The sequence below is a fragment of the Scomber japonicus genome, chromosome 19, assembly GCF_027409825.1.
Source record: "Scomber japonicus isolate fScoJap1 chromosome 19, fScoJap1.pri, whole genome shotgun sequence".
NCBI classification, from domain to species: domain Eukaryota; kingdom Metazoa; phylum Chordata; class Actinopteri; order Scombriformes; family Scombridae; genus Scomber; species Scomber japonicus.
In genome coordinates, this window is record NC_070596.1 from 28,040,291 (window position 1) to 28,065,457 (window position 25,167).

Here is a 25,167-nt window from a genome sequence, read left to right on the forward strand (position 1 = left end):
CTTCCTCCCTCCTTCTCTCTTTCTTTCCTCCCTTCCTCCCTCCTTTCCTCCTCCCTTCCATCTTTCCTTCCTCCCTCCCTCCTTCTCTCTTTCTTTCCTCCCTTCCGTCTTTCCTTCCTCCTTCCTTCCTTCCTTCCTTCCTTCCTTCCTCCCTCCTTCTCTCTTTCCTTCCTCCCTTCCTATTTTCCTTTCTCTCTCCCTCCCTCCTTCCTTCCTTCCTTCTTTCCTCCACCCTTCCTTCCTTCCTTCCTTCCTTCCTACCTTCCTCCCACCCCCCACCTTCCTCCCTTCCTCTTTTCATTTCTCTCTGCCTCCTTCCGTCCTTCCTTTCCTCCGTCCGTCCTTCCTCCCTCCCTCCCTCAGTATTTATCAAGTTTTTTTTTTAAGAGTTGCAGTGCAGAGATGAGATGATTTAAAAGCCCTAAAATACAAATAATGATACAACAATTAACAGATGCTTAACAAGTTATATTCCCTTTTATTCATTTCCCCCCTAAAGTACCTTCCTTCCGTCCTTCCTTCCTTCCTTCCTTCCTTCCTTCCTTCCTTCATCTGTCCTTCCTTCCTTCCTTCATCTGTCCTTCTGTCCTTCCTCCCTACTTCCTTCCTTCCTTCCTCAGATCTAAGTTCAGCTGTTAGGGTAAATGTTCTCTCCCTCTGTCCTTTCTTCCTTCCTTCATCTGTCCTTCCTTTCTTCCTTCCTTCATCTGTCCTTCCTTTCTTTCTTCCTTCCTTCCTTCCTTCCTCCCTCCCTCCCTCCCTTCCTTCCTTCCTCCCTCCTTTCCTTCCTTCTTCCTCCCTCCTCCCTTTCCTCTCTCCTTCCTTTCCTTCCTTCTTCCTCCCTTCCTTCCCTTCCTCCCTCCTCCCTTTCCTCTCTCCTTCCTTTCCTTACTTCTTCCTTCCTTGCTTCCCTTCCTTCCTTCCTCCCTCCCTCCTTCCTTCTTTCCTTACTTTAGGTGCAAATGACATAACTAGTAAGGCCTGTTTAAGGGTTAATATTCAGACACTGCTATATAACATGTTTGTCTTGGTTGTGAATGTTTTTCTTTTCTTTTTTCTTTTTTTCTTTTTAACCACGACGGGTTGAACAGAAATGGGAGGGGGAGCACTTCCAAATATGGGATTGTGTAACTTAACTTAAAGCAATGTGTACATACTGTTTTATAACTCTACTGTAATGCATTTGAAGAAATCTACAAGGTTCAATAAACCTGAGATATATTTCTCTACAGAAAGAAATCAGCCTCTGTTTGATTGATGATGAATTTTTTTGGTGAGGTTTTTTTTTTCCTTCCTTCCTCCCTTCTCTCTTTCCTTTCCTTTCCTCCCTTCCTTCCTCCCTTCGTTCCTCCTTTCTTCCTCCCTTCCTTCCTCCCTTCGTTCCTCCTTTCTTCCTCCCTTCCATCTTCCCTTCCTCCCTCCCTCCCTCGTTCCTTCCTTCCTCCCTCATTCCTCCCCCTACCTTCCTCCCTCCTTGTCTCTTTCTTTCCTCCCTTCCGTCTTTCCTTCCTCCCTTCCTCTTTTCCTTTCTCTCTCCCTCCTTCCTTATTTCCTCTGTCCTTCCTTCCTTCCTTCTTTCCTTCCTCCCCCCTACCTTCCTCCCTTCCTCTTTTCCTTTCTCTGTCCCTCCTTCCTTTCTTATTTCCTCTGTCCTTCCTTCCTTCCTTCCTCCCTTCCTCCCTCCCTTCCTTCCAAAGTTTTTATGGTTACACCACTTAGACATTTTTGCCATAATCCTTTAATATATTGTCTCTGAATGGATTAAAAGCAGAAATTTGATGCTGGGTCCACAAAATAAGAATGTGTGAAGTTATTCATAAAAAATTTTTTTTTTGTGCTGCAGAAACTAAACCGGCTCGTTTCATATTAACTGATGTGAGAAATGTTTACAGGACGTGTGGGTGGATCCTCAAAAGGAAGCTGGTTATCAGACGGTGAAGTCAGTCGGTGCCAATCCTGCACCTCTTGTTCCCTGCAGAGATAAAAACTCACCCTAATTATAAAAAGGATGGATTCACACCATTTATTCATTGTGATAAAGGTGCAACTTACTTTAAATTGCTTCTTCTTCTTGCTCCTTCTTTCCTTCATCCTTCCTTCCTTCCTTCCTTCCTCCCTCCCTTCCTTCCTTCCTCCCTCCCTTCCTTCCTCCCTCCCTTCCTTCCTTCCTCCCTCCCTTCCTTCCTCCCTTCCTTTATTCCTTCCAAAGTTTTTATGGTTACACCACTTAGACATTTTTTACCATAATCCTCTAATATATTCTCTCTAAATAGATTAAAAGCAGAAATTTGATGCTGAGTCCACAAAAAAAGAAAAGAATCCTTGAGTTAAGGAAAGAAGGGAAGAAGGGAGGAAGGAGAGAAAGAAGGTAGGAGGGAAAGAAGGTAGGAAGGAAGGAAGGAGGGAAGGAAGGAACGAAGGAAGGAAAGAAGGGAGGGAGGAAGGAAGGGAGGGAGGAAGGAAGGAAGGAAGGAAAGAAGGGAGGAAGGAGGGAACGAAGCAAGGACGGAAGGAAAGAAGGGAGGGAGAAGGGAGGAAGGAAGGAAAGAAGGAAAGGGAAGAAGGGAGGGAGGGAAGGTAGGAAGAAAGGAAGGAAAGAAGGAAGGAAGGAAGGAAGGGAGGGAGGGAGGGAGAAGGGAGGAAGGAAGGAAGGAAGGAGGGGAGGAAGGAAAGAAGGTAGGAGGGAGAAAAGAGAAGAGGAATGGAGGAAGAAGGAAGGAACATTTTTACCATAATCCTCTAATATATTCTCTCTAAATGGATTAAAAGCAGAAATTTGATGCTGGAGACACAAAAAAAGAATGTGAGAAGTTATTCATACTTTTATTTTCACATTTTAACTCTTTAAATTTAAACTAAACCACATGGACACACACACACTGAAGAAGAACTGTCCTTTAAACGCCTCTCTGTTGGGTGTCAGGGCCTCTGAAGTGATGAATGACTTGTTTTTATAACATCAAACAAAAGATGGGCGTGAGCTCCTCTTTGTTTTCCTCTCTTTTATTGGCTGTGAGACCACATGAGCTCCAATTGGCTGGAGGTGGAGAAGAGGGAGGTGCAAGAAAAAGGAAAACCTTCAAAATAAAAGCCCCAACATGTCCCCTCGTGCCTCAGCTCCGCCTGTGTGCTGGAGCCAAAATGGCGGCCGCACAGCACAGTTGCAGGGTTGTTTTTCTCTCTCTCCAAACTTTATTAAACAAATTACATGTCGTTTTTATTCTATTTTTAAAGCTATTTTCACTATGTACTATTTTATTGTTATTTTTATTATTATTGTATTTCATCTTATATTACATTCATGTTTTTATTTCCTTCCTCTTTCTTGTTTTAACATTTCTCTATGCTCCTTTTATGTTCCTTTTAATGTGAAGAACTTGGTGTATGTAGTTTATTTTGTGTTGTAAATCACTTTGAGCTGCATTTATTGTATGAAAGGTGCAACACAAATCAAGTTATTATCATTATTATTATTATTACTATTATTATTAACATTATTTCGACTTAAAACCAAAGGGACACAGACAAGACATGAGCAACAGATCAATAACACACATGAGAAAATATAAGTAGCAAATTGAGCAGCATGCATTAATAAAAAAGTAAAACAAAGGACATTTTAAATTAATATTTATAAACAAATATCTTTCAGAAGTGCACGGTTTTTATTGAATTGACATTTTTTGGAAAATAGTGTTAAAATCAGCTCAATTAAACAAAAATTGCGTATTTAATTTGCATTTTTTTGCGTGAAATTTAGCACAAAATAAAAAAAGAAGTACATTTTTATTCATATCATGCATTATTTATTTAAAATGCATCTTTTAATCATCAAAAACCAGCAAATAAAAACCCATTTTTAAAAAGAGAAACTGTGTTGAATGAGAAAGGGGGCGTTCGCTCTGTGCTGCCGGCTCACCCCCGGTGGGCGGGGGCTAACGAGTCATATGACCCGCACGGAGCCAGGCTGAGCAATTCCAATATGGTGGCCAGCTTGGCAGGTCTACGGTTCCTGTTGATGATATTGTTGTTGTGCGGGATCAGGTACGGCGCCTGCAGCCAGGGAGCCCCGCTCGTCCTGGGGCTGCGAGTGGAAGACCCGGCCGGCCTGGTGTGCATGAAGGGTCGCATCGTCTCTGCGCCAGAAGGAGCGACGTTCAAGCTCCGTCTCTTCGGGGCTGATCTGAATGGCAGCTGGCCGTGGGTGGCGTTTGCTGGGGAGCCTGGTGGAGCTGCGGGGGCTGTCGGGGATGCACCGGACCCCTGCGAGGAGGAGACGAACCGGAAGGAGTCTGCCTTCCAGGTGAGAGGAGACTTCACCCCAGATGAGGAGCACAGCGGGTTGGTGTTGGTGCAGGTGCAGAGGAGAGCCGAGCGGACCTTGCATCACCTGTGCGTGCAGAGCAAAGGGAAATGGGCATCCGTGGGCCCGGACAGACTGCGTGTAAACACCGAGCAGCCCGCCGATCACATCCCGCCGTGGGGTCTGGCCGTGCTGGTGGTGGTGCTGCTGCTGCTGTGCGCGCTGCTGCGGACGGTCAACCTGAGCCTGCTGTGGTTGGACCCGCTGGAGCTCTACGTGCTGCACAGCTGCGGCTCCGAGGAGGAGAAGCGGGCCGCCAAACGCCTGGAGCCCATCAGGAGGAGGGGGAACTTCTTGGTGAGCTGCTGAATAATAAAAACAAGTTTAAACCGGCAACGTGCAGCACGAGACATAAACTACTAACACACATCTACACACATCTACACACATCTACACACTGGTAGGAGCAGGACTGGTTAAAGTGGTGTACTATAGTCAAGTACTAGTACTTCAAACTGCACTACAGTAAAGTACTAGTACCTCAAACTGTACTACAGTTAAGAACAAATACCTCAAACTGTACTATAGTCAAGTACTAGTATCTCAAACTGTACTACAGTCGAGTACAAGTACTTCAAACTGTACTACAGTCAAGTACAAGTACCTCAAACTGTACTATAGTCAAGTACTAGTATCTCAAACTGTACTACAGTAAAGTACTAGTACCTCAAACTGTACTACAGTTAAGTACAAGTACCTCAAACTGTACTACAGTCGAGTACAAGTACTTCAAACTGTACTACAGTCAAGTACAAGTACCTCAAACTGTAGTACAGTAAAGTACAAGTACCTCAAACTGTACTACAGTCAAGTACTAGTACCTCAAACTGTACTACAGTCAAGTACAAGTACCTCAAACTGTATTACAGTTGAGTACAAGTACCTCAAACTGTATTACAGTTGAGTACAAGTACCTCAAACTGTATTACAGTTGAGTACAAGTACCTCAAACTGTATTACAGTTGAGTACAAGTACCTCAAACTGTACTACAGTTAAGTACAAGTACCTCAAACTGTACTGCAGTCAAGTACTAGTACCTCAAACTGTACTGCAGTAAAGTACAAGTACCCAAACTGTACTACAGTCAAGTACTAGTACCTCTAACTGTACTACAGTTAAGTACAAGTACCTCAAACTGTACTACAGTCAAGTACTAGTACCTCAAACTGTACTGCAGTAAAGTATAAGTACCTCAAACTGTACTACAGTCAAGTACAAGTACCTCAAACTGTACTACAGTCAAGCACAAGTACCCAAACTGTACTATAGTCGAGTACAAGTACTTCAAACTGTACTACAGTCAAGTACTAGTACCTCAAACTGTACTACAGTCAAGTACTAGTACCTCAAACTGTACTACAGTAAAGTACAAGTACCTCAAACTGTACTACAGTAAAGTACAAGTACCTCAAACTGTACTACAGTCTAGTATAAATACTTCAAACTGTACTACAGTCTAGTATAAATACTTCAAACTGTACTACAGTCTAGTACAAATACTTGAAATGAATCCTGGTGGAGATAAAACTCATTAAATCTAAAGTTGTGTATAAATGTTTGACTTTAGGTGAAATGAGATAACTAGTAACATCCCGTTATGGGTTTTCCACTGCCGCCTGTTTTAAGGCTTCAGAGACACATTAAAGGGAAAGTTCACTAATTTCTAACCTTGCCTTAAAGCAACAGGAACATTAACCCTCACATGCTGCTCAGATTCATACTCACAGGTTTCCTCACAATCACTCCTACTAGCAAACCTCTGAACCATAAATCATTCATAAACACCTCAACAGATACATGTTGGGTTCAAAGAAAGAAGGAAGGAGGGAGGGAGAGAGAAAGGAAAAGAGGAAAGGAGGAAGGGAGGGAGGGAGGGAGGGAGGAAGGGTGGGAGGGAGGGAGGAAGGAAGAAGGAAGGAAGGTAGGAGGGAGGGAGGGAGGGAGGGAGGAAGGAAGGAAGGAGAGAGGGAGGGAGGAAGGAAGGAAGGAGAGAGGGAGGGAGGAAGGTAGGAGGGTGGGTGGGAGGAAGGTAGGAGGGTGGGAGGGAGGGAGGGAGGAAGATAGGAGGGTGGGAGGGAAGGAGGGAGGGAGGGAGGAAGAAGGAAGGAGGGAGGGAGGGAGGGAGGAAGCAAGCAAGGAAGGGAGGAAATAAGGGAGAGAGGGAGGGAGGAAGAAAGGAAGGAAGGTAGGAGGGAGGGAGGGAGGGAGTAAAGGAAGGATGGAGGAATTAAGGAAGGTAGGAGTGAGGAAGGAAGTAAAGGAAGGACGGAGGAAAGAAGGAAGGAGGGAGAGAGAAAGGAAAAGAGGAAGGTAGGAGGGAGGAAAGAAGGAAGGAAGGAGGGAGAGAGAAAGGAAAAGAGGAAGGGAGGGAGGAAGGTAGAAGTGAGGAAGGATGTAAAGGAAGTACGGAGGAGAGAAGGAAGGAAGGAGGGAGAGAGAAAGGAAAAGAGGAAGGGAGGGAGGAAGGTAGAAGTGAGGAAGGAAGTAAAGGAAGTACGGAGGAGAGAAGGAAGGAAGGAGGGAGAGAGAAAGGAAAAGAGGAAGGGAGGAAGGAGAGAGGAAGGAAGGGAGGGAGGGAGGAAAGAGGGGAGGAGGTAGGAGGGAGGGAGGACGGAGGAAAGAAGGAAGGGAGGAGGGAGAGAGGGAGTAAAGGAAGGATGGAGGAATGAAGGAAGGTAGGAGGGAGGAAGGAAGGTAGGAGTGAGGAAGGAAGTAAAGGAAGGACGGAGGAAAGAAGGAAGGAGGGAGAGAGAAAGGAAAAGAGGAAGGTAGGAGGGAGGAAAGAAGGAAGGAAGGAGGGAGAGAGAAAGGAAAAGAGGAAGGGAGGGAGGAAGGTAGAAGTGAGGAAGGAAGTAAAGGAAGTACGGAGGAGAGAAGGAAGGAAGGAGGGAGGGAGAAAGGAAAAGAAGGAGGGAGGGAAGAAGGCAGGAGTGAGGAAGGAAAGGAAGGACAGGGGGAAAGAAGGAAGGAAGGAGGGAGAGTGAAAGGAAAAGAGGAAGGGAGGAAGGAAGGAGAGAGAAAGGAAAAGAGGAAGGGAGGAAAGAGGGGAGGAAGGAAGGTAGGGAGGGAGAGAGAGAGGAAGGGAGGAAGAAAGGGAGGAAGGTAGGGAGGACATTTTAAAGTCAGCATGAATGTGAAATGTTTACCTTCTTGTTATCTTCCTTTCTGACCGACTGACTGTTTCACTTTGACACGAGCTTCAGTTCCACCAGCGCTGTGAACTTTAGATTTAAAGATAAAAAGAGAGAAAGAAAGGAATGTAAAAAAAGAGAAAAGCCAAATCTAAGAACACTAAAATTAAAGTTTCAGTGTTTTAAAAGTGACGATGCCAGTCACATGACCTGGTAATGCCTTCTAGGTCAAAGGTCATCTGTCTTAAATCAACAGTCAGGAGCTCAAATGAATAAGGGAGGAAGGAAGGACAGAAGGAAGGAAGGAAGGAAGGAAGGAAGGAAGGAAGAAAAGGGAATGGAGGAAGGAAGGATAGAAGGAAGGAAGGAAGGAAGAAAAGGGAATGAAGGAAGGAAGAAAAGGGAATGGAGGAAGGAAGGAAGGAAGGAAGGAAGAAAAGGGAATGGAGGAAGGAAGGATAGAAGGAAGAATAGGGAATGAAGGAAGGAAGAAAAGGGAATGGAGGAAGGAAGGACAGAGAGAATGAGGGAGGGAGGGAGGGAGGAAGAAAAGGGAAAGAGAAAAGAAAGAAGGAAGAAAAGGGAAAGAAAAAAGAAAGAAGGAAGAAAAGGGAAAGAGAAAGGGAGAAAGGAAGGAAGGAAGAAAGAAAGAAAAGGGAATGGAGGAATGAAAGAAGGAAGGGAGGAAAGAAAGAGAGAAGGAGGGAGGGAGGGAGGGAGGAAGAAAAGGGAAAGAGAAAAGAAGGAAGGAAGGAAGGAGGGAGGCCTGTATTTGTATTTTTAAAGCTAGGTCAAAGGTCGTCTGTCTTAAATCAACAGTCAGGAGATGAATAATGAAACCTGTTATTCTTGTTGTAATGATTCCTCCTGTTCATACTGACCATTAAAGATGAGATTTTAATATGAAGCTAAAAGAGAAGGTTAGGGTAGAAGAAAAGGGAATGGAGGAAGGGAGGAAAGAAAGGGAGGGAGGGAGGGAGGGAGGGAGGGAGGGAGGGAGGGAGGGAGGGAGGAAGAAAAGGGAAGGAAGGAGGAAGGAAGGACAGAAGGTAGGACGAAAAGGGAATGGAGGAAGGGAGGGAGAAAAGGGAAGGAAGGAGGGAGGGAGGGAGGGAAAGAGAGAAGAAGGAGGGAGGGAGGAAGGAAAGGGAATGGAGGAAAGAAGGAAGGAAGGGGGGAGGGAGGGAAAGAGAGAAGGAAGGATAGAAAGAGAGAAGAAGGAAGGAGGGAGGGAGGAAGGAAGGACAGAAGGAAGGAAGGAAGAAAAGAGAATGAAGGAAGGAAGGAAGGAAGGAAGGAAGGAAGGAAGGAAGGAAGGAAGGAAGGAAGGAAGGAAGGAAGGAAGGAAGGAAGGAAGAACAGGGAATGGAGGAAGGAAGGACAGAAGGAAGGAAGGAAGAAATGGGAATGGAGGAAGGAAGGACAGAAGGAAGGAAGAAAAGGGAATGGAGGAGGGAAGGAAAGAGAGAGAAGGAGCAAGGAAGGAAGGGAGGAAAGAAAGAGGGAAGGAGGGAGGAAGGAAGGAAGAAAAGAAGAAAAGGGAAAGAGAGAAGAAGGAAGGAAAGAGAAGGAGGGAGGAAGGGAGGGAGAAAGGAAGGAGAGAGGAAGGAAGGAAGGAATGAAGGAGGAATGAAGGTAGGAAGGAGGAAGGAAAAGAAGGAAGGAAGGAGGATTGAAGGTAGGAGGGAGGAAGGAAAAGAAGGAAGAAAGGAAGAAAAGGGAAAGAGAAGAAGGAAGGAAACAGAGAAGGAGGGAGGAAGGAAGGAAGGAAGGACAGAGGGAGGGAGGAATAAATGGGGGTGAAGGAAGAGAGGAAAGTAAGAGAGAAGGAGGGAGGAAGGAAGGAAGGGAGGAAGAAAAGAAGGGAGTAATGAAGGAAGGAAGGAATGAGGAAGGAAAGGAAGGAAGGGAGGAAAGAAAGAGAGAAGGAGGAAGACACACTTTTTACCACAATGAGCTAAAGTACTTCCTGTTCTGTTTTAAATGAGCTGAAGTACTTCCTGTTGTGTTTTAAATGAGTTAAACTACTTCCTGTTGTGTTGCCCCAGACGTGCTCCCTGCTGTTCCTGGGTGCTGTGGGGTACTCGGTCCTCGGGGTGCTGCTGTACCGCGCGCTGGGCTCCATCGTCCCCGCCGTCTTCACCAGCGGCGTGCTCATCTTCTTCCTGTCCGAGCTGGCGCCTCACATCCTGTGCTCCGGCTACGGGTTCCAGCTGGCGCCGGCGCTGACCTGGCTGGCCCAGGTTTCCATGGTGATCACCTGCCCCCTCTCCTGCCCCCTGGGGCTGATCCTGGACCTGGGCCTGCGCCGGGACATCAGCACCTGTGGGATCAGAGAGAGAGCCATGGAGATGATCCGGACCAGCGTCAACGACCCTTACAGGTAGGAACTAACACAGGGGGGTCCAACATGAGGCCTGTGGACCAGAACTGGACCGCACAGGGGTCTGATATGGCCCACTTACTTCCTGTGTTCTTTTCCTTCTTTCCTTCCTTCCTTCCTTCCTTTCTTCCATCTTTCTTTCTTTCCTTCTGTCTATCCTTCCTTCTGTCCTTCCTTCCTTCTGACCTTCCTTCCTTCTTTCTCTTTCCTTTCTTCCTTCTCTCTTTCCTTCCTTCTCTCTTTCCCTTCCTTCCTTCCGTCCATCCTTCTTTCCTTCCTTTCTTCTCTCCGTCCATCTATCCTTCCTTCCTTCCTTCCTTCTCTACTTTCTTCCTTCCGTCCATCCTTCTTTCCTTCCTTTCTTCTCTCCGTCCATCTATCCTTCCTTCCCTCCTTCCATCTATCCTTCCTTCCTTCCTTTTGTTCTTCCTTCCTTTCTTCCCTCCCTCCCTCCCTTCCTTCCTTCTCTCCTTCCTTCCTTCCTTCCCTGTTTTTAATGAACCTACATCAGATCAGATAGTTCTGTATTTGCCTCTTAAATAACGATGAGTTTGACTCTCCTGCTCTAACTGACCCGTACTGTGTGTATCTGTGTGTGTGTATGTGTGTGTATATCTGTGTGTGTGTGTGTATGTATCTGTGTGTGTGTGTGTGTGTGTGTGTGTGTTTCTGTGTGTGTGTGTGTGCAGTGAGTTTGTGAAGGAGGAGTTCAGCCGCGGGGCTCTCCGCAGTAAGACGGTGGAGGACATCCTGACTCCTCTGAAGGACTGCTTCATGCTGCCCAGCACCGTGGTCCTGGACTTCTCCACCATGTCTGAGATCATGCAGAGCGGATACACACGAGTCCCCATCTATGAAGAGGAGAGGTCAGAGGTCACACAGAGGTCACACAGAGGTCACACCGCCTCCGTTAACACCACCAATATAAACCAACTAGTTATTATCTCAAGTTATAAAGTTATAGATTTATTACTCGGTCTGTGAAATGTTATAAAATAGTTAAAAGGCTTTTTATAATGTCCTGAAAGCAAAGTTTATATCTTTAACCTTCCTGTCCTCCTCCCGGGTCAAATTGACCCCGCCTGTTTTGACTGTTCCTTCTTTCCTCCCTCCCTTCCTCCTTTCCTTCCTTCTTTTCCTTCCTTCCTTCTTTCCTTCCTTCCCTCCTACCTTCCTTCCTCCCTCCCTCCCTTCCTTCTTCCTCCCACCCTTCCTTCCTCCTTTCCTTCCTTCTTCCCTTCCTTCATTCCTCCTTTCCTTCCTTCTTCCTCCCTTCCTCCTTTCCTTCCTTCTTCCCTCCCTCCCTCCCTTCCTTCCTTCTCCCACCCTTCCTTCTTCCTCCCACCCTTCCTTCCTCCTTTCCTTGCTTCTTCCTCCCTCCCTCCTACCTTCCTACCTTCCTTCTTTCCTTCCCTCCCTCCCTTCCTTCCTTCTTTCTTCCTTCCTCCCTTCTTTCCTTGACTAGAGGACAACAGGAGGGTTAAATAACTTTTTTAATTGTCTAACTAACAATCTTTTGCCTTAAATTTGACCATTTTGCGTCTGATAGAAATTAATTCATTAATCAATTTGTCTAAAAAATATCAGAAAATAATGAAAATGCTTGTTATAATATCCCTAAAACTCAAGTTAACATCTTTAAATAACTTCTTTTTTGTCCAACCAACAAGCCAAAACCCAGAATATGAAGTTTCCTATCACATGATGCAAAGAAAAGCTGCAAATCTTTTATAACCAAAAATCTGGAAATGATTAATTTTTCACATTTCTGCTTGAAGACAAAGACATAAAGTGATCACAGACTTCCTGCTGATTAGAAACATGAAGGAGTTAAAACTGAGTTTATATGTAAACATTGAATTTACAGTAATAACATGATGAAATGAAACCAAACTAAACATGTAGATAACTTTAATTGTACTAGAGTAAGATCATTTGATTTATTTAACATTTATATGATTTATAAAGGCATAAAAATACACTGAAATAAGCCATGAAGACATTAAAGAGACATTAAAGAGACAGGCAGATTGATAGTTAAAGTTAGCTCATATTTATTAGAAAGCTGCAGTATAATAATAATAATAATAATAATAATGATAATAATAATAATGTTTTTGAACCCTGATTTAATTCAATAACCGTTTTTCCACATAAAATATCACATTTAAAAAAAACAGCAGCTCTTTAAATCTGTTACTATAATATAAATATCATATTATTATTATTATTATAATATATATTTTGCCACAGTTGTAATAAACAGGATGGTTCTTCATGCAGCAGCAGCTCACTATTGAAACATTTCATACTAACTCAGCCTGTTATAGTTTAAACGTTTCTGAGTGTCTGTGGAAATGTTGGATCAGTGATTTATAAAAACTTATTACACACAGTACAGAAGAGACTGAGTTTAGTTTTAAACTGTGTGTGTGTGTGTCTCTCTCTCTGTGTGTGTGTGTGTCTCTTTCTCTCTCTCTCTGTGTGTGTGTGTCTCTCTCTCTCTCTCTTTCTCTGTGTGTGTCTGTGTGTCTCTCTCTCTCTCTCTCTCTCTCTGTGTGTCTCTCTCTCTCTCTCTCTCTCTCTGTGTGTGTGTCTCTCTCTGTGTGTGTGTCTCTCTCTCTCTCTCTCTGTGTGTCTCTCTCTCTCTCTCTCTCTCTCTCTCTCTCTCTCTCTCTCTCTGTGTCTCTGTGTCTCTGTCTGTCTCTCTCTCTCTCTCTCTCTCTCTCTCTCTCTCTCTCTCCCTCCCTCTCTCAGGTCTAACATAGTAGAGATCCTGTATGTGAAGGATTTAGCTCTGGTGGATCCAGACGACTGCACACCGATGACGACCATCACTAAGTTCTACAATCATCCTCTTCACTTCGTCTTCAACGACACCAAGCTGGACGCCATGCTGGAGGAGTTCAAGAAAGGTGTGTGTGTGTGTGTGTGTGTGTGTGTGTGTCCTCTCAACACTGATGAATTAAAGAACAGCATGTTATTCCTATTATTCCTTTCCTCCCTTTGTTTCTCCCTCCTTTCCTTCCTTCTTCCCTCCTCCCTCCCTTTCTTCCCTCCTCCCTTCCTTTCCTCCCTCCCTCCCTTCCTTTCCTCCCTCCCTCCTTTCCTTCCTTCCTCCCCCCCTCCCTCCCTCCCTCCCTCCCTTTCTTCCCTCCTCCCTTCCTTTCCTCCCTTCCTTCCTCCTTCCTTTCCTCTTCCTTCTTCCTCCCTTCCTTCCTTGAATCAAGCACAACAGGAGGGTTAAAGATCCTTCCTTCCTTCTTTCCTTTCCTCCCCTCTTCCTTCCTTCCTCCCTCCTCTCTTCCTTTCCTCCCTTCCTCCCTTCTTCCTCCTTTCCTTCCTTGAATCAAGCACAACAGGAGGGTTAAAGATCCTTCCTTCCTTCTTTCCTTTCCTCCCTTCCTTTCTCCCTCCCTTCCTTCCTCCCTTCCTTCCTCCCTCCTTTCCTTCCTTCTTCCTCCCTTCCTTCCTTGACTCAAGGACAACGGGAGGGTTAAAGATGCTGTACGATTAAAGCTCACAGAAGAGAAGTTAAGACAGATTCAGGACAAGAATACTGGTTTGTGTGTGTGTGTGTGTGTGTCTGTGTGTCTGTGTGTGTGTGTCTCTCTGTGTGTGTGTGTGTCTGTGTGTCTGTGTGTCTGTGTGTGTGTGTCTCTCTGTGTGTGTGTGTGTGTGTGTGTGTGTGTGTGTGTGTCTCTCTGTGTGTGTGTGTGTGTGTGTGTGTCCTCTCAACACTGCTGAATTAAAGAACAGCATGTTATTAGAAAAGCTGTAACATCTACTTGATTTTGGCTCATTTGGGTGAACTTCCTCTTTAATGAGGCTTGAAGCAGGAAGCTGAGAGCTCCCTGCTGAGATGTTGAGATGCAGACTGTTCAACCTCGGAGATGTTTCTGCACAGCGTTGATAATAAATGCACAGCTCGTTTATGCACAGAGATAATTAGTGGATTAGTGTTCCTGCAAAACGCTGCTCTTATTAACTGTCTGAGAGCTTTTCATTAGTATTACTAGATCTACTCTTCTTATATCACTACATTATGATGCTGCTTTATATTTCCTCTGCACCACATTTCAGAGGGAAATATGGTAGTTTTTGCTATTTAACTACATTTTTAGCTTCTTTTTTGCTCTTTTTTCAGCATTTTTTGCCTGTATTTATATTTAAAAGCAGTTTTTTTCTTGCTGTAATGATTCCTCCTGTTCATACTGACCATTAGAAGATCCTTCATCATGTTTATAATGTAATGAGTCAAATCTGCATCTTCTATGTTTCAACGTTACAGTGTTTTTAGTAGCAAAGTCTTTTTGTTACTAAAGGAGGGAAGGAAGGACGAAAGAAAAGGGAATGGAGGAAATAAAGAGAGAAAGAAGGAAGGAAGGAAGAAAAGGGAATGAAGGAAGGGAGGTAAGAAAGAAGGAGGGAGGGAGGAAGGAAGGATGAAAGGAAGAAAAGGGAATGGAGGAAGGACAGAAGGTGGGAAGGAAAGAGAGAGGAGGAGGAGGAAGGAAGGAAGGAAGGAGGGAGGGAGGAAGGAAGAAAAGGGAATGAAAGAAGGGAGGAAAGAAAGAGAGAAGAAGGAAGGGAGGAAAGAAAGAGAGAAGAAGGAAGGAAGGAACAAGGGAGGGAGGGAGGAATGACAGAACGAAGGAAGGAGGGAGGAAGGAAGGAAGGAAGGAAGAAAAGGGAATGGAGGAAGGAAAGAAGGAAGGGAGGAAAGAAAGAGAGAAGGAAGAAAGGGGAATGGAGGAAGGAAGGAAGGAAGGACAGAAGGAAGGAAGGAAGAAAAAGTAATGGAGGAAGAAAGGAAGGGAGGAAAGAAAGAGAGAAGGAAGGAGGGAGGGAGGGAGGGAAGGAGGGAGGGAGAGAAGAAGGAAGGAACAGTAAAAACATAATAATATGAAGCTTCATCTTTGTCCATATGAGTCTTCATCTTCATCTTCTATGTTTCAACGTTACAGTGTTTTTAGTAGCAAAGTCTTTTTGTTACTATACTTCCACCACAGCTCAACAGGAAACACTAAGAGGGACTCTGATGCTAAACAGACTGTAAATGTGTCAGATATCACTTGATATGACTAACTCACACTGTTACCATAGTAACTATAATAACTATAGTAACTCACACTGATGAAGATCAATAGAAACTGATCAGAGACTTTTATAAATGCATTTAGTTTGTCTATAAACAGTTAATATGTAAGTATAAGAAGATAAAAATACAAACACATAGAGATTAATGATTTATCATTGGTCTTTTACATCAACGGGACATTAATAAGCAACATTTTACAGATAAATTAATAGTTTTTAGTCCTTTTCTTGTCTCCAGGTTCAGTTTAAAGCTTTTCTTCTTCTTCTATGATCTTGTGTGATTTTTAAACTGAATATCTTTTGATTGTGGATTTCATTTAAATGTGTCAACTTGAGCTCTGGGAGATTATGAAGGATAGTTTACTACTGTTTTCTGTCCTTTTTGTTACTATACTTCCACTACAGCTCAACAGGAAACACTAAGAGGGATAAGATATGTGCACTTTACACTGAAAACACATTTGAAGATCTGTTAATAGTCAGTATGAACCGGAGGAATGACCTAAAACACCATTATATTTAAAAAAAAAAGCCCATAAATCCCTCATGTAGTACATCTTGTGTATCAGTCACAAACTCTTTAATTCTCTTTTAGAGGCTTTTTATAAAGCATCAGGATTATTCTCTGCAGCATTTTTCAGACTCTCTATTTGAGCTCCTCGTTATCTTTAACAGCAGTCATATGTTTTTCCCTCCAGGTTTATACGAGGCTTCAGAAAGCTTTAACTGAGCTAACAAACACTTTGAAGGCTTCATCTAAAAACAAACCAGATAAGATAAGATAAGACTTTATTGTCTGTCATATCTATCTTATCTAGTACAATTACAATCAGACTATAATCAACCCTGATATATAACACAGATTAAAATATTGTCTAATATCACTAAGCCGGTCATGATAGCTACTTTTATTGGACGATATATTGTATATATTGCATTAGTGCCCCCCTTTTTTATTCTAATGGCTAATATACAGAGTACAGAGTAAAAGTAGCTAAAAATTAGAGGAGATATTGTAAATAAAATCAAGTAAAATACAACATTTTAAAAGCATAATAACTTTATTTGCACTTTTTTATAGCTCAAAGTGCTTTTACAACAAATTAATTAAATACACGAAATGCTTCACATTAAAAAAAGGGCCTAAAAAGGAGCATAAAGCGATGTTAGAAGGACAAAAGTCCAGTGGAGCATCACAATATAATTAGGCATAATGTGTTAATTCAACAGTAGGAGATATGTTATGTTGTTACTAGGGCTGTCAAATGATTTTTTTTAATCGAGATTAATCGCAGAGGTTCCATAGTTAATCGCGATTAATGGTGTTTTGAATTGCATGTTTAAAATCCTGTTATTTTCCATTTGAAGGCAGTTTTAAGCCCATAATGTAAAGCATTTCTTACCAGAGTGTCTTAACTGGGAATCAATCACGGCTCTGCTGCGACTCCCACACTCCAAAATGGTCCTTTGGTGGAGCTGAGGCTGGCTTGGCTGCACCTGGGTGTTTAGCGTGGAGGTGCCAACTCAAACTCCACGTACTCCGGTGGTAGTTAAACTCCGTTTGACACAGGTTGCATTTTACTTTTGACTAAAGTAAAATGTAAAAGTTTTCTAAAAAACTACGTGAGACTGGAGGAAATGTGTCTTTTATTGTAATCTCATTGGAACTGTCCCTTTTTAATTAGAGGATGTTTCCTCCTATTAAATTACCTTTTTTCTTGACCTTTGACCTTCCTGCTCCTCTCAGGTAACTCTCACATGGCGATCGTCCACAAGGTGAACAACGAGGGGGAGGGAGATCCGTTCTACGAGGTTCTGGGATTGGTCACCTTAGAGGACGTCATCGAGGAAATCATCAAATCAGAGATCCTGGATGAATCTGACGGCTACTGTAAGAGTCTCAGACGTTAATTAACCCTTTAAACTCTTTGTGTTGAAGGCTTTTAGTAAAATCACTGCATATTTAAGCTGAGAATGAAGATATAATGTTATTTTCAGCATGCGTTGAGATACTTAAAAATGCCATTGATTTGCATGTAAGTTATATTATACATGATTTAAGAGAGTTTTAAATCTCTCTCTCTCTCTCCTGTTTTGACCCTGTGTCTCTCTCTCTCTGTCTCTCTCTCTCCTGTTTTGACCCTCTGTCTCTCTCTCTCTGTGTCTCTCTCTCTCTCCTGTTTTGACCCTGTGTCTCTCTCTCTGTGTCTCTCTCTCTCTCGTTTTGACCCTGTGTCTCTCTCTCTCTCTCTCTCTCTCTCTCTCTCTCCTGTTTTGACCCTCTCTCTCTCTCTCTCTCTCTCTCTCTGTGTGTCTCTCTCTCTCTCTCTCTCTGTCTCTGTGTCTCTCTCTCTCTCTTGTTTTGACCCTGTGTCTCTCTCTCTCTCTCTCTCTGTGTCTCTGTGTGTCTCTCTCTCTCTGTGTCTCTCTCTCTCTCCTGTTTTGACCCTGTGTCTCTTGCCGTAGTGGACAGGAAGGTGAAGCGTCCTCTCGCCCCTCTGGAGATTCCTCTGGAGCCTCGCGGAGCCCCTGAAGAGTTTTCACTGTTCAAGCCTCCAGAGGGAGAACCCAAAATACGCACCTCTCCTCAACTCCTGCTGGCTACACACCGCTTCCTGTCCAGAGGTACGTGTGTGTGTGTGTGTGTGTGTGTGTGTGTGTCTGTGTGTGTGTATGTGTGTGTATTTTAATAAGCGATTAACCATTTTGAGCCAATTTTTAAAGAAACGAAACATTCAAATTCTCTGATTCCACTTTCAAATAATTTTTAAATGTGTCTTCTGTGACATTAGACTGAATATCTTTCCATTGTGGATTGTTCAGGACATTAGACATTTTAGGACATTAAGACGGAAACTCTAATCAATATTTCTTAACCATTTTATGACATTTTATAAACCAATATAGTAAAGGAGAAAAAACACAGATTTTTTTTTCAGGGTAAAGATAATTTAAATCCTATTTCTGTCATATTTCTTGTTCTGTGTTAACTCTACATTTATCATAATGTTTGTACGCAACTGTGTCATATTAGTTGATTAACAAAACTAACTCTCTTATCTTTATATTATTTATGGTAATCTATGTGTGAGCAGTGAGTGAGGTTGTAAAGAGGTCAGTTTATCAGTTTAACAGTTTATATAATGATTGATGTTTCTGTTACTTTCTGTGTTTCAGCTTCAGGCTCAATATTGATGCTTTTAACTTCACACACTAACACAGACACGCACACACACATTAACGCACACACACAGAGACAGACAGACAGACAGACACACATACACATAGACACACCAAACGCACACACACAAACACACAGAGACAGACAGACACACACACACACACACACACAAACACAGACAGAGAGACACACACACACACTAACACAGACAGATACAGACACACACACACACACACACACAGACAGAGACACACACACACACACACACACACACACACACACACACAGACAGACAGACACACACACACTAAAACAGGCACAGACATACAGACACACACACACACACATAGAAAGACACAGACGCACACACATACTCTCTGCTAAGGGTTACTTCAGGTCAGCAGATAGTGTGCGTCTAGAGTCTAGACATATCTGATGATGACAGCTCTATCCTGTGTGTCTCTGACCTTTGACCCCCTGCCCCCCCGTTCTCCCCCCCCCCTCTCTCTCCCTGTAGAAGTGGAGCACTTCAGTCCTGGACGCGTGTCAGAGAAGATCCTGTTCCACCTGCTCCGTCATCCCACCGTCAACCAGGAAGTACACTTTGACCCCGGCAACCGGCTGAGCCCCGGTCACTATCTGTACACACGCAACCATCCGGTGGACTACTTCATCCTGCTGCTGCAGGTGTGTGTGTGTGTGTGTGTGTGTGTGTGTCTCTGTCTGTGTGTGTGTGTGCGCGCCGACCCCACGATGAGTCTGGGAGTCAAACTCTCTCTAGGTTTAACAAAAAAAATGATGTTAGAGTCACACTGAAGACACACACACAGATACACATGCACATACACACACATACACCGATACACACACGTACACAGACAGTCACACACATGTACACAGACACACACACACACAGACGCACAGACACACACACGTACACAGACACGTACACACACAAACAGACAAACCCCACACACATACACAGACAGACACACGCACACACAAACACACACATACACATACAGACTTAGACAAACACACACACATATAGACACACACACACACATATAGACACACACACACACACACAGACTTAGACAAACACACACACGTACACACACATAATAAACACAGACACACACACACATACACACACACACACAGACAAACACACACACACACAGACACACACACACACACACACACACAGACACACATATAAAAGACATGAGAGTCAGCCTGCAGTGTGTTCATGTTTTCAGGGTCGTGTTGAGGTGGAGATCGGTAAAGAGGGACTGAAGTTTGAGAACGGAGCTTTTACATACTACGGTGTTTCTGCTCTGACGCTGCCATCTTCAGGTGAGACGGAGGAACTGCAGGAAGAGTTGCTCCTCACATTTACTGCAGGAATATCTCAATTCTGTGGAAGAGTTTGGACATGATTTAAAGGATGAGGCTGTTTCTATATTTCTCTTAATGTCAGTAAACCAACTATGAACTGATCTACTAACAGATATTGAGGGTTTATCAAAATGTTAATAGGCTGTTATTTTATAGCACCTTTCATTCAAAGCATTCATTCACACACAGTTACATGTTATGCTAATATAATAATTGATAAACTGACAGCTCACAGATTCATGATTTGTCTCTAGATGATGATAATAATAGTAATAATAATAATAATTCACTTTATTTCTGTAACACCTTTCCAAAGCAATGTTATAAGCTGCTTCATGTAATACAATATTCACCATTTAAGCAGAATATAATACACAAATAAACACAATAAAAAACTAATCAAGCATAAATAGAGGAAGCAAAAATAAAATTAACACATTAAGCAATTAAAAAAGAAAAAGGCTTCATCACATGATTTAAATAACCTGTATAATACCACACATACACACACACATGCATTTATGCATTAATAACAACATTAAAAATGATTGCATATGAAGTTTAAGGTTGTATTTTCTCCTCATGTTAAATATTAATTGAGTAACTGAAGCTGAAGGATGAATTACATGTAATAAAAATGTTTATTCAGACTTTTTATATTATTAGAATCTGCTGCATCACCGCTCTGTGTTTACATAACTCAGGTTTTATACAGAGGACGTAACAGCAGCTGGAATCTGCAGGGTTGCAACTATTGTGCTGACTCTCTCTCTGTGTGTGTGTGTGTGTGTGTGTGTGTGTGTGTGTGTCATTGCAGTGCACCAGTCTCCAGTGTCGACCCAGCGTCACTCTCCCAGGGATCCATTTGAGTCATCAGACGCTACAAGCCCGTCCAGCTACTGTCCAGACTACACCGTCCGAGCTCTCACTGACCTGCAGCTCATACGGGTCTGTCTGTCTGTGTGTGTGTGTGTGTGTGTCTGTGTGTGTGTGTGATGATTACAAAGGAGGTTACATCTGAAGTCAGACCTTTCAGATTTTACTCAGGAGGGTTTTTTCCTCATGTTTTAATATTTAACATGTTACTGAATACATATATTGCTGTTTTTAATTCTATAGCAACCATAGAACACAATCTGTATCTATAGCAACCATAGAACACAACCTGTATCCATAGCAACCATAGAACACAATCTGATCTGATAGACCTTTAAGATTTTACTCAGGAGGGTTTTTTCCTCATGTTTTAATATTTAACATGTTACTGAATACATATATTGCTGTTTTTAATTCTTTGAAATCAATATTTTTTATTATATTTAGTAAATAAATCATGATGTGGGCTTGAATGGAGTCACAGTACCAATTAAACCCACATTATTCATCAAATATCTTTATTTTATATTCCAACATCTACATGAACTAATGAATACATTTTACAATGAGAGATAAATGTTGCTTTATAAGAAATGATCTCCCTTATAAATCATGTCAGTATCCATGACAACCAGCTGGACTTAGATTTTAGGAAGAAAAGAAGGAAGGAAGGACAGATGGAAGGAAGGACAGGTGGAAGGAAGGAAGGAAGGAAGGAAGGAAGAAAAGAAAGATGGAAGGAAGGACAGTTGGAAGGAAGGAAGGACGGAAGGAACGAAGGAAGGACAGTTGGAAGGAAGGAAGGAAGGAAGGAAGGACAGATGGAAGGAAGGAAGGGAGGAAGGAAGGAAGGAAGGAAGGAAGGAACATTTACCCTAACAGATGAAAACATTGGTTAATAAATGATAAAAGTCATCAAATGTAATAAGTTACATTACTTTGATGAAGTCATTGAAATAGTTACATTACTTATTACATTTTAAACAGAGTAACTAGTAATCTAAAGTAATCTATTACATTTGTAAAACAACCTTCCTAACCCTGGTTTCTCCTCAGAGTAGAAACTCCTGAGTCAGCTGGTATTCTGTCATAACGCAGAGTGACAGGAAGTACAGTCTCGTCTCTAAATGACCTAAATAAACAGAAACAGAGACGGAGGACAGCGTGACGCAGAGCAGAGCAACAGTTTCTCTCTCCCACTGTGATGCTCTCAGCCTTTTCTGTTCAGTTAAAGGGTGTCAAACATATGGCTCACGGCCCAGAAGCAGCACGCCAAAGGGTCTGATCTGTATGATGCTGCAGGTTGAAGTAAAGGAGCAGACTTCTTTTTCCACCCTGACCAGAATCAATACACTTTCTTTCTTTCTCCCTCCCTCCCTCCTTCTCTCTTTCTTTCCTCCCCCTTCCTACCTTCCTTCCCTCCCTCCTTCCTCCCTTGCTCCCTTGACTCGAGGTGGTTTCTTTCTTTCTGTCTCCCTCCTTCTCTCTTTCTTTCCTCCCCCTTCCTTCCTTCCCTCCCTCCTTTCCTTCCTCCTTCCTTTCCTTCCTCCTTCCTCCCTTGACTCGGTGGTTTCTTTCTTTCTTTCTTTCGGTCTCCCTCCCTCCTTCTCTCTTTCTTTCCTCCCCCTACCTTCCTCCCTCCCTTTCCTTCCTTTCCTTCCTTCCCTCTCTCCTTTCCTTCCTCCTTCCTTCCTTGACTCGAGGTGGTTTCTCTATTTCTTCCTTTCTTTCTCCCTCCCTCCCTCCTTCCTTCTCTCTTTCTTTCTTCCCCAAACCTTCTTCCCTTCCTTTCCTTCCTTCCTTCCTTCCCTCCCTCCTTCCTCCCTTGACTCGAGGTGGTTCCTTTATTTCTTTCTTTCTGTCTCCCTCCCTCCTTCTCTCTTTCTTTCCTCCCTTCCCTCCTTCTCCCTTCCTTTCCTTCCTTTCCTTCCTTCCCTCTGTCCTTTCCTTCCTGGTTTGGGTTAAAATCATCACTGGAGACAAGTTTATCAAATTCCTTAAAGATATGCAACCTTTGTTGTCATGGCAACAGTGAACACCACGATTAACTGACATGAGAAAGATTAAATCGATTCGAGTTTCTTTTATTTTTCTATTAATTGTTTTTTTTTTTTTTTTTTTTCTTGAAGGTGACACGTCTGCAGTATTTGAACGCTCTCATGGCTTCTCGTGCCGGTCAGAGTCCCGATCCACCTGAGATTAAAATCCTTCCCAACAGTCAGACCAAGCTGCTCAACGACAGAAACACCACACAAGGTACCCACGCTGTCTGAAACCCACTCACTCCTCCATCACCTCTTCCTCCTCTTCCTCTCCTCCTCTTCCTCTCTGCATCTGTGTGTGAAAAACTAACTTATATATACCAGACGTCTTCTCTGTGAACGTCTTGGTAGTGTTTCTCTTAAAATGTGTTTCCTGTCAACTAAATCTATTTTCTCTCCTTCTCTTTTTTCCTCCATGCTTCCTCCTCTTCTCTTCTCTGGCCCGTTCAGAGTTTCCTGTAAACTTTTCATTCTTTGATACCATTGAGAACTACTGTTAGTGCTTTTATTTAATTTATTAATTAATTAATTTATATTTGGTTCTATTAGTTGTTTTGCATGAGGAAAATGAGATGCAGCATGACACCAGACACCAGACACTCATCCATGAATTTAATCCTCAAAGTTTCACCAAGACTCTTTTTATCCTTTTTAATAAGAGACACTCACACTCTCACGTCTTCTCTGCATTAAGTCATCAGGATGTGTTTTAAGATTCAAGATTCAAGACAACTTTATTAATCGCCTCGAAGGGCAATTCATTTGACAGCTCGCACCACAACATACTCGTGCACATAAATAACAAGATGAAACACAGAAGAAAGAAGAAGAGTTGGCAGCTGTGTGCAAGAAGTGCAAAAATCAGCGTGAAAAATCTGTGTGCAGTCTGCAAAATCAGTGTGACAAAAAAAGTGCTAAATCAATGTGCAAAGACTCCAAAATCTGCTAAATCAGTGTGCAAAGCCTGAAATCAGTCTGCAAAATCAGAGTGAAAAAAATCTGCAAAGACTGAAATCAGTGTGCAAAATCAGAGTGAAAAAAATCTGCAAAGACTGAAATCAGTGTGCAGAGACTCCAAAATCTGCAAAATCAGTGTGCAAAGTCTGCAGGCCCTAGTCCAATAAGTAGTTAATAAGAAGAAGCCTGTACAAGCTCTAAATGATAAAATGCACCACAGTATCTAACTGCACACTGCAACAACATGCAGATATAACTGGACCTCACACAGATCAGCAGTCAGACAGCAGAGGAGATAAAAGACTTAGACTAACTCTCTTACATGCTGGGTCGGCTTAGCGACTCCCTGAAGGCAATAATGAAAATCAATTTCTTAAGATTTGTCCGGAAGTACTGAAACTATTGTATAACTTCCTCATGACCTGTAGTTCCCTCCCATGAGGAACCGAGGTCTGAGGAACCCAGCAGCAGGTTCTCACGATCCTGTCCAGACTGTTTCTGTCAGTGAAGGACTGACGAGTAACGAGTCCTCTGCTGTCTACGTCTGACCAACACTTCTCCTGTTTGACTCATCACATCATCTCACTTTATGTTCATCTCTACAGTTCTGTATTTATCAAACCTCTCAGTAGTACAAGTAGGAAATCATTCCTTAGGGAGGGAGAGAGGGAGGAGGGGAGGTGGGGAGAAGGAGGGGAGAGGGAGGGAAGGAGGGAGGAGGGGAGGTGGGGAGAGGGAGGGAAGGAGAGAGAGGGAGGGAGAGGGTGAGAGAGGGAGGGAGGGAGGGAGAGGGTGAGAGAGGGAGGGAGGGAGAGGGAGGGAGGGAGGGAGGGAGAGGGAGGGAGAGGGAGGGAGAGGGAGGGAGGGAGGGAGAGGGAGGGAGGGGAGAGAGGGAGGGAGAGGGAGGGAGAGAGAGAGGGAGAGAGGGAGGGAGAGAGGGAGGGAGAGGGAGGGAGAGAGAGAGAGGGAGAGGGAGGGGGAGGGAGAGGGAGGGGGAGAGAGGGGGAGGGAGGGGGAGAGAGGGGGAGGGAGGGGAGAGAGAGAGAGAGAGAGAGAGGGGGGGGGGAGGGGGAGAGAGGGAGAGGGAGGGAGAGAGAGAGGGGGGGGGAGGGGGAGAGAGGGAGAGGGAGGGAGAGAGAGAGAGAGAGAGGGGGAGGGAGAGGGGGAGAGAGAGGGGGAGAGGGAGGAGGGGGGGAGAGGGAGGGAAGGAGGGGGAGGGGGAGGGAGAGAGTGAGAGGGAGGGAGGGAGAGAGGGAGAGAGGGAGAGGGAGGGAGGGAGAGAGTGAGAGGGAGGGGGAGGGAGGGAGAGAGAGAAGGAGGAGGGGAGGTGGGGAGAGAGAGGGAGAGGGAGAGAGGGTTAAATATTCTCAGAGATGCATTTTTGGGGCTAATTTTAGGACGAGGAGTAAAAAACAAAGTGTTGAAATGAGTCCTGAGCTGTTTGATGAGAATAAACTGAATTAAAAGAAATAAAACTATAACAGGGAATCAACCTTTTATTGCACTAATACAGATATCTATAACATTCATGTTTATTTATTTCTATTCAAACATATTAAAATCTAATATATATGTGCAGCTAAATGAGCAGCTACTCATTTATCAATCAAAGCTAAACCAAATAAAACCTTTTATGTGTCCAAGATGTTTTTATTTTTATAGATTAGTTTTTCATAAAGAATAAATAAAAACAAGTAGATTAGGAGAGAGATGACTTTCTTTAATTATATAT

The 25,167-nt window shown here is 43.4% G+C and overlaps 1 protein-coding gene across 2 annotated transcripts in view; it reads left to right on the forward strand.

Moving 5' to 3' along the window:
• The first annotated feature begins 3,982 nt into the window (after window positions 1–3,982).
• The window catches only part of LOC128380690 (metal transporter CNNM3), a 23,710-nt gene continuing 2,525 nt past the window's right edge, over window positions 3,983–25,167 (forward strand). Inside the window, exons 1-11 of one of the 2 annotated variants that reach the window (XM_053340557.1) lie at window positions 3,983–4,660; window positions 9,544–9,878; window positions 10,568–10,744; window positions 12,636–12,793; window positions 16,726–16,869; window positions 17,445–17,603; window positions 18,677–18,846; window positions 19,422–19,518; window positions 20,378–20,508; window positions 22,566–22,692; window positions 22,929–23,031. In XM_053340557.1, the coding sequence (XP_053196532.1) occupies window positions 3,983–4,660; window positions 9,544–9,878; window positions 10,568–10,744; window positions 12,636–12,793; window positions 16,726–16,869; window positions 17,445–17,603; window positions 18,677–18,846; window positions 19,422–19,518; window positions 20,378–20,508; window positions 22,566–22,692; window positions 22,929–22,978 (2,226 nt within the window). In that variant the 3' untranslated portion in view covers window positions 22,979–23,031. Of the gene's footprint in view, window positions 4,661–9,543; window positions 9,879–10,567; window positions 10,745–12,635; window positions 12,794–16,725; window positions 16,870–17,444; window positions 17,604–18,676; window positions 18,847–19,421; window positions 19,519–20,377; window positions 20,509–22,565; window positions 22,693–22,928; window positions 23,032–25,167 lie in introns of those variants that run through there. The other variant, XM_053340556.1, reaches the window with a different exon arrangement.